The sequence below is a fragment of the Doryrhamphus excisus genome, chromosome 8, assembly GCF_030265055.1.
Source record: "Doryrhamphus excisus isolate RoL2022-K1 chromosome 8, RoL_Dexc_1.0, whole genome shotgun sequence".
NCBI classification, from domain to species: Eukaryota; Metazoa; Chordata; class Actinopteri; order Syngnathiformes; family Syngnathidae; genus Doryrhamphus; species Doryrhamphus excisus.
In genome coordinates, this window is record NC_080473.1 from 11493626 (window position 1) to 11503460 (window position 9835).

General features: G+C 39.3%; 1 protein-coding gene across 1 annotated transcript; it reads left to right on the forward strand.

Moving 5' to 3' along the window:
• The first annotated feature begins 1560 nt into the window (after nt 1-1560).
• On the forward strand, nt 1561-9729 carry aifm4 (apoptosis inducing factor mitochondria associated 4). Its single transcript, XM_058079966.1, has 19 exons — nt 1561-1809; nt 2566-2649; nt 2740-2849; nt 3698-3807; nt 3885-3929; nt 4008-4089; nt 4161-4273; nt 6151-6237; nt 6316-6407; nt 6485-6615; nt 6695-6810; nt 6879-6950; nt 7023-7086; nt 8266-8342; nt 8414-8531; nt 8605-8703; nt 8778-8853; nt 8926-9030; nt 9245-9729. The coding sequence occupies exons 2-19, from the start codon at nt 2567-2569 to the stop codon at nt 9276-9278; spliced, it is 1614 nt and encodes a 537-aa protein (XP_057935949.1). The 5' UTR covers nt 1561-1809; nt 2566; the 3' UTR covers nt 9279-9729.
• The last annotated feature ends 106 nt before the right edge of the window (nt 9730-9835 follow it).

Consider the following 9835-nt stretch of genomic DNA (forward strand, 5'->3'; position numbering starts at 1 on the left):
CAGAAATGTCGAACTTTTTATTTAACACTCACAAAAGATGTGTAATTTGGAGATGTGGACAGAGTACAAACATTTTGTGCTGAAATAAAAATGTAGTGATTTTACTGAAATCTTTCTTTAAACAAAAGTACTGATCTAAAAAAGTCAATCAATCAACTATTTATAGAGCAACAATTGATGTTGAAAGTGCTGTACAACAAAGCAAATAGACAACTAAAAACAAGTAATTACAGACAATACTGTACTACGATTGTGCAAGACTCTGAAAAAAGACTTAAATAAAAATAAAAGTACAAATACAGGAAAAAAAACAATGCAAGTAATCCACATCCACTCATAAACCTCTCATCATAAAACACACAAGTGTAAAGTAAAGCTGATAACACTTATATAATGTAGATGTAAACACTATAGAACCAACCACCTATAGAAAACTGTAAGTGTAATCAAATTAGTGTAATCAAATCCAAAGCTCGAAATAATGCACATTTTACACTGAAAATTATCATCATGTGAATGATTGTCAATATGTGTCCTGTCTAAGTCGGCTGGGATAGGCTCCAGCATACCTTCAACCCTTGTGAGGATAATCGACATAGAAGAAATCGACATTTTTAGCTCGGTCACTGAGGTCCGAGGGCCAGCTCCAACTTGTGGTGCCCAAGACGAGACTTAAGACCAGGGGGGACCGAGCCTTTTCTGTGGTCGGCCCCAAACTATGGAACTCTCTGCCCTCCCAAGTAAAAAAGGCCCCCAATATCGAAAGCTTTAAGTCTCGTCTTAAAACCCACTTTTATTCTCTGGCTTTTAACTCAGAGTGAGTTGTATGGTCCTGTGTCTTTTAGTTCTTCGTTTTTATTGTAATTGGTTCTATTTTTTATACTTTTATTGCTTTGTTTCTTGTTTTTAATATTTTAATATCTATTTTATTATTTTATTTCTTAAATGCTCTTTTAGTTTTGGATTATTACTTTTTATTTTTACTCGTCTGTGCAGCACTTTGGAAACTCTGTTTATAAAATGTGCTATATAAATAAAGTGGATTGGATTGGATTGGATTGGATTGGATTGGATTGGATTGGATGGATGGATGTTACATTAAATACATCACTTCAACTTGTTAACATTTACTAATTCAACTATGGAAGAAAGGAATAAGTGTAAATAAATAAATAAAGTAAAAATAAATGCATACAAACAATACATTTTCTATATGTTGTGGCATATGGGTTGAGTTTGTGGGAAAATAACATATTAGAGACCAAAATCACAAACCAGTGAGGTTCTTGCTGACTGCTATTATGATTTTTTTATACACTCTACATGTTGTTACTCAATACATCGGCAAATTACAAACAGTTCCTGAAGGCACCAAGCCTCTCACACCCTCATTGGGTTCAATGTATTATTGAATTGTGGGAAATGTAGTTTGTGTACGTACCAATGCTTATATGCGGCGCTTACGTTCCTATTTCAAACCTATTTAAAACCTATATAAATTCGGCATTTCATTTATAGATTTAATATAAATGTGTGACCAAAACAGCGTGAATACACATAACAACACTGGCTAGGTTGTGACCGGCAGCCGAAGAGCGATAATATGGTAACACAGCGTCGCTATCAGGCTTTGGCTGGCATTGTTAAACTCACGCGGCTCTCGGCACTTCCGGGTTGTTATGGCGCTCACCGGAAAAGCATGAAGAAAACACGAGACTCCGCTGTTGAATGATCTTGAACGCACCACGTCTGCCGTGAACAACGTCCAGTTCCGGTTGTGTCAATCAATTCATACCCGGGAAGAAAAAGGTGAGTTTCTGTGTTTTAAATAAATGTCCACCGCGGTTAAAAACTCTATTTGTGATGGTTTTGCAGAATAGTGTAGTGCACGTAACATACCATATTGTTTGAGACTAATGCAATGGAATAAAATGGTAGTATTTGTTTACATTATAACATATAGTGCAAGAACGTTAAGCTAGCTAGATATTTTATTTATGTTTTGCTGAAAATTACTTTTTTACCTACACGAGTATCCACAGACAGTAAAGTAGTAACAAGGTTAGAATAAGAATACAAATTTAAAGAAAAAAGAAAAAACGTGTTTAACATCCTCCTATGCACATTATGTTTTATAAATAATTGAGTATCACTATCTTGTGCAATCATAACATAAATATATTCAGACATGCAGATGCAGTACACCATTTCTGCATAGGTATACCAATTTGTAAAACCGGTTACATATGTACACAATTTTAAAAAGCATGTACAAGTTGTATTTTGGAGTATGTGAACTCACTTAGCTAGTGACTTGAGTAGGTGTATTATTTTTGTAAATGCCTCACATCTGAAATGCAAACCTTAACCTGGTGATTATGTGAAATGTAACACTGTACAACACGGTAAACGAAGGGCATGTAGTGTGCTTAAAAATGTATGGAAGTGTGATTGAGTTCTCAGAGAAGTACAGAGCTTCTATTCAGTCATTGTATTTTACATTGTAATTCCAGTCCTTCCGCTCAACAATGGTCCTTTCACGTCATGTGATCTGTGTCTTCACAGTATGAATCAGAGCAAAATGCCACATCAAGATGTCGAGGAGGTTACAGAACTGGTTTGTCATGAAGCTGACCTGACTGATGGCCAGTACGTCACATTTCAAACAACATTTATTGGAGACTTTATAGAAGAATGTTATGCCATGTTTTGACTACATGTCTATGTGTTGGCGTTAAGGATGAAAGAAGTATCTGTGGCGGACCAAAAGGTGTTGCTAGTCCGCACCGAGGGTCGGTACAGTGCAGTCGGAAGCCGGTGTTCTCATTATAACGCCCCTCTGGTTAAAGGTAAAGTTTGTGGTCCTAATTGTGACATGTTACATCTAAATCAGGGGTCTCAAACTCAATTTACCTGGGGGCCACTGGAGCTAGGGTCTGGGCAAGGCTGGGCCGCATCAGGTTTTCCAAAAAAAACCAAAACGCATTTATTAAAAACTGAAAAATATACAAACTTTTTCAGTGCTTTGGTTCTGATTTTCTACAATAAAAGCTCTGATAAAACATTCCACTGTTCTCAAATATCTTAATTTTTATTTTTCTGCACAAAATAAGATGAAAAATAAATAAACAAATCAAGAATAAAGAAAAACAATCAATCAGTAATAAATAAATATAATAATAATAAAACGGCAAATAAAAAAACTGAAGAAACCACATATAGTTGGTGGGTAGACAAATGATTTTTTTCAGATTAAAATGAACAAAGCATTATTAGAGCCCTGTAGACATGACAAAACACGACTATAGTCACATTTATACTTTTTTTTGACAACATATTGCGCAACTGCAGGGTCTTGAGACACATGCTAACTCGCAAACTAGAGAGCTAGCGGCCTAAACGGTAGCCTTCAAGTTATTTCCTTTAAACTTAAATAGCCAAAAACTTACCACTTCCACATGGATAGGGAGGATAACTATTAACAGTTATTTAACCTTTAACATGAACATTAATCAAACGTAATAATTTTTTCTGGGTACATGATACCATACAGCATCCATATCAAACTTGCGCGGGCCGCACTAACTAACAACTCAAACTAGTGTCCTGCGGGCCACATTTGGCCCGCGGGCCGCATGTTTGAGACCCCTGATCTAAATCCTGCATCTTTTACAATGCATAGTCTTTGATAATGCAGGGGCGCTGGTTGGTAACAAAGTGAGATGTCCCTTTCATGGTGCTTGCTTCAGTGTGAAAACCGGAGATATTGAGGAGTATCCAGGTCTGGACTCTCTGCCCTGCTACAAGGTAAAACCCTTTCAACAGTAATGGTTTTTATTGATTTGAAAACATGATTTTATCGATTATTTACCATTTTGACACAGGTCAACGTACAAGAAGGAAAGGTGTACGTTTCTGTCAACATAAAGGCAAGTAATGGCAGCTTAAAATGATGAATGTCATTCTGACATATTTCTCTTAAATCTACACGATGTCTGCCCCCTCAGACTTTGACGCTGACAAAAAGAGTGAAGGAAATGTGTAGCGTATTACCGCACATCAACCACACTATCCTGCTCATAGGAGGGGGTAAGAAGAAATGGACACGTGAGCCTGTGATTGGATCTTCTACACTTTGTGCTGATGTGTCGTGAGTTCAGGCCCTGCTTCTCTGGTGTGTGCTGAGACGCTGCGTCAGAACTGCTACCAAGGTCGAATCGTCATGGTCACTAAAGACACTTTACCGCCGTTTGACAAGCCTAAATTGAGTAAGGTAAGACAGTCGTGATTTTTTCTTTCAAGATACAGTCTTTGGTTCCCTCCTACAGTCCATAAACATGCTGGCTCCATTCATTGGAGATGATATATCAGTGGCATTAAATGTTACTTTTTGCGTACGTCGCACTTCCTGACTTCTATGTGTATCATGTGCCGCATGTTCACCCCACACCTCATGTCGTCAAGATCTTACTCCTTCATGGTCTCCACAACTTCATGATCTCCACAAACAAAACAAAAAAACGGCCAAAATCGCGATTATTATCTAGTATTAAGAAGTGAATAAGAAATCTACTACTCTTTTGTTTTCAGCTGAACCAGAGCTGAGAAGCCACGCCCACAAAGATAGGTAGAGATAGGTAGCACAGGTTGTTTTTCTCAAGTCTTTAATCCCAAGTGTCGAGTCAAGTCAATTCTCGAGTCTTAGGCTTGAAATGCTTGTATCTCTACAAGTCCATAGGTATGAATGTGAGTGTGAATGGTTGTTTGTCTACACGTGTCCTCTGATTGACAAGCGTGACTGGCACAGGGTGAACCTCGCCTCTTGCTCAATGTCACCTGGGATAGGCTTTACCTCAACCGTGACCCTATATAATAAATGGAATGTCATAACGTACAGTACAGCTCTATGCTATATCCTGATTAATGGAGGACGACAAACAGAAGAGGTCTTTTTTCTTCCTCGATAAAAATCCTGCTTCCCTGTTTATGATTTTCTTTACTATTGTTACAGCCCTGTAGACACTACCTTTGTCATCACCTTTACCTTTGTTTACGCCATATTGCTCAACTGTAATGTGCAGTATATGGGATTACTGCAGGCACAAAAGACACAGCCATGGCTTTAAACATTAGCAAGCTAACTAGTTAGCCTCTAATTTATTTACTGTTTTGGAAAGAAAGGGTTTAAAACAGAGTGGTGAAGAAGGACTAGGAAGCCAAAAAAGTACCACTTCCGCACTGAATGGGAAGAGAACTTCTTCTGTCGGACATTCATTCATTCATTCATTTTCTACCGCTTATCCTCACGAGAGTCGCGGGGGTTGCTGGAGCCTATCCCAGCTGTCATTGGGCGAGAGGCGGGGTACACCCTGGAGTGGTGGCCAGCCAATCACAGGGCACATATAGACAAACAACCATTCACACTCACATTCATACCTATGGACAATTTGGAGTCGCCAATTAACCTAGCATGTTTTTGGAATGTGGGAGAAAACCCACGCATGCACGGGGAGAACATGCAAACTCCACACAGAGATGGCCGAGGGTGGAATTGAACCCTGGTCTCCTAGCTGTGAGGTCTGTGCGGTAACCACTTGACCGCCGTGCCGCCCTTCTGTCCGACATGCCAACGGTAATCTAATGTCATGTCTCAAAAATGGACCATGAATGACACCTCGTGTCCAGAATACTACATATACCTTTGTCTTTTAATTAATTAAGCTGGGATAGGCTCCAGCACCCCCCCCCCCCGCAACCCTCGTGAGGAAAAGCGGTAGAGAATGAATGAATGAATTATTTTTTTGACTAACAATATGCCATAGTCAACCACGAAAAAAGCATTTATTAATTAGAGAGAGGGAGCAATGATGGGGCCCAACGATCCGCGATACTGTGAGAAAGGACCCTATAGAGAATTATACAAACAAACGGGTAGCCCCACATGAACCATAGCTTTTCTTCCTGTCACACACTACAACACAGTGTGTCAAAGGTCGGGCAAGTCAGCCAGGTATGATGCTAATTTTAAGATAATGGTGTATTTTTGTCTAATGTTGTCGTGTCCAAGGAGGGTCATCTTATAGTCTGGGTTTCTATTTGGGTTGATGCTGTATTTACTGTTTTCCGACGTAACAACGACTGTTTTTTCAGGCTTTGAATGTGGACAGCAGCAGCATCCTCCTGCGCTCCAGTGACTTTTTTCAACAATATGGAATAGAAGTGCGGACACAGCAAGAGGTGACAAAGACACAAAACCAAAGAAAGAATGTGTGAAATGTTATGTTGACGTTCTCTGGTCCCAATACTGTGATGCAGGTGATGACTTTAAACACACGAGATAAAGCAGTAAGGATGAAAGATGGCACCTTGCTGCATTATGATCAGGTCCTCATCGCAACAGGCTGCAGGCAAGTCTTACTCAACAGCACGTTCCTTTTATAAACTGTGAAGATAAACTCTCTATACAAACACATGCCGTCCACAGAGCGAGACCACTCAGTTGTCCTGGGAGTGACCTGAAAGGAGTTAAGATACTGCAGAGCTACGAAGACGCTAAAGAGATTCATGCTTCCTGCACGGGCCGCAAGGCTGTTGTCATCGGAGCATCCTTCATTGGTTGAGAGGTTTTTCAGTGTACATACATCCGCATTGTGGTTCTCATATGTATGTGTTATTTTTTTACCTATAATTGAAGGTATGGAGGTGGCGTCCTATTTAGCAGACAAAGCGTCAAGTGTGGCCGTTGTCGGAACCACCAGATATCCTTATGAGCGCTCTCTGGGTTCCGAAATTGGCCAGATGACCATGCAAGTAAGAAACAATGGGGACATAATTATAAATATATGGTAGTGTTTTTAATGTTGATTCCCTTTTTAAAGATGCTGGAGGAACATCATGTGACGTTTTACATGAACGACAGCATCGCTGAGATCAGAGGGGAAAACGGCTCAGTAATATCACTTATACTTATTTGAATATCAATTTATTTTGCGTATTAGAGGTAAACTGTTGCCTTTTTGAAGGTGAAAGAGGTGGTGCTGAAGAGTGGCATGGTTCTGGAAGCTGACGTGGTGATTGCAGGAATAGGTAAGGGATTCTATGAAATTGCTCCAGGGTGTGCATTGTGAGGAACTCGGATAAGATGGAACTTTTATCACCTGTGGAATCAAAGAGTAAACAGTTTTATGGTAAAAATGTACAAATCTCATGAAGTAATACAGTTGTTTATCTAGTTTCCTTAATTAGTTTCCCAAAAGTCAGACGAAAACCTAAACCATGTTTTTACCAAAAGAAATAATGTGAATTTAATGAATCTGTTCTAAACACACATTTTCTTTGGCCCCGTGGCGGGTTATTTACAGTGACATGGAGGGTGCTTTGTTTGGGTACAGTATATGGATACAGCACATGGCAAACTGACTTGTTTATTACGTGCAATACTGTATGATAACTGAGACAGTGCACAAAAACCAGGGGAAAATTTGGGTGAAATTTGGTATTCAAAAACCGAGGTTTGATTATGTTTTATTAACAATAAAACAGAGACAGCACATCATGCGTTTAAACTGAGAAAATGTCAGTCTTTCTGGCTTCTGCCTGGCTTTCTAATGTATGAAAAAAGAGATTTTGTGTTGTGTTAAAGGGGGCCTATTGTGCTCATTTTTCGACCCTTTGTATTGAGTTGTGGTCTCCTATAGAGCAGCTACACACAATAACCGGCACAGAAAACTTTTTTGATCTTCCAGAATCAGCACCTATTCCAGATGTATTTCCTTGATTTGTGCTTCCTGCCAAAACGGATTTAATAGCCCGCCTCCGGGAATTCCCACTCTGCTGTGATTGGTTACACGCCCAAAGTATTTCCTAACTATAAACCATATAAGGAAGTCCGCCCCTCTGTGACATCACAAAGGGGCAGTTTTACCACGCCTTGTGAAACTGAGCGTTTTGAGCCACCCCAAACTTCCAAATGCACACACTTCATTATCTGAAACATGTTTAACATTCTAACTACATTTATAGGTCAAAAAGTGGAAATAGGTCCCCTTTAACTGAAGCAGATTGTATTTGATATTACATGTTTTGTAAATATTGTATTATAAATATTAGCCTTTTACATTTAGTGGCCAAATCCTAGAATGATTCGTTTAAAAAGTGTAGGCAGAAATCAAAACTCACAATAGAGAAAAATCCAACTGTCTTGGTGGAGATGAAGAATGGTGTCGAAGAAATTCTGACACTGACTGACTGCGAATGTGTTTTCAGGTGTGATTCCCAATTCTGATTTCCTCACCGGAAGTGAAGTGGAGGTGGATTCTAGGAAAGCAGTCATCGTAGACAAGGTCATCACTGCAGTGACTGAAAAGAAATCCACGTCACGTAATCTTATCTGACACATCTGTCTTCTCTTTAGTTCATGAAGACCAAAGTAGCGGATGTTTTTAGCGCGGGAGACGTCACCTCCTTCCCTCTGACTATTCGAGGTGATCAGATGGTCAATGTTGCTCACTGGCAAATGTCACAAGCCCAAGGTAGGACTTTGTTAGTTGTTGTAGTGAATTCAAGAAAAAACATCACTATACATGTTGTTTGTTTTTGCCTCAGGAAGAGTTGCAGCCCTCAATATGTTAAATAAACCAACCAAAATTGAGTCTGTTCCTTTCTTTTGGACTGTGTTGCTTGGGAAAAGTATCAGATACACAGGTAGAGGTCATCTAAATCCTCTAAATTACATTCAGATTAAACATTTCAAGTTGTAATCTTATTTTCTTTGGTAGGGTACGGGGAAGGCTACACGGAAATCGTATTCAAAGGCAAAGTGGAGGACAGAAAGTTCCTGGCGTTTTATATTAAGTAAGCAGATGTACTAGCTGATAATGACATGATGTATGCTGTCCAATTTCCTATCTGGCCTTGTGTCCACAGAGATGACGCGGTGGTGGCAGCAGCCAGCCTGATGTTTGATCCCGCTGTGGCTAAACTAGCAGAATTGATGGCAACAGGCCAGCGCATTACAAGAACACAGGCTCAGTGAGTTTAATTGTACACTCACATATACAATACATGTCTTAGTCACTGAAATTGTACTCATGAAGGCAGAGAGCTTTATGTCATAACTGATTCACAACTAGCATCTTATCCTCGCACTAAATGTCTACAAAAATTCAACTGAAATGGGGAGCATTTGATACCATGAATAATTAACTTTGTAAATATAAAATATCTGTATCCTTTCTCTATTCAGATCTGAAGACCTCACCTGGCTCCAAGGTGTCTGATTTGCCTCTCGCTAAGAAAGGATACCACTGTTGTCCCACCGTTACCATGACACCAAAAACATTAGAATGGATTGGCGCTCTGTGCAGCCCATCAATGATCTAATCCTTCAGACTGGCAGGTTACTCCTATTATGCACTGTACTGAAGATACATCCGTGTACTGTAGGTTTAGCATCATGTAAAACAAGAAACGTGCAAATAATAATTTTGTTTACATTTGTTGTTTGCTTAGTTTAGTCTCATGTTAAGTGTGTTGTCAATCTCATGATAATGCTGACAATTTCAATATATCACTAATACTCAGGTGGTAAACTGCACCTATATTGCAGTCAATTGTGTTTCATGATGATTATTTATTAAAGTGACTATAAACAATTGCTTCACTCCAGGTACACTCTTTGTTTCTTTTTTATGTCAATTTTGGTGTTTTCGTCACTGTTTTATCATCTTTGCATGTACTGTCCCGAATAATGATAATAATAAAAGAAATGTACTGTACCCTCCAATGCTGTAGAGAGCAGTCAAGAGCCGGAAATACAATAATCCGGGTATTTTCG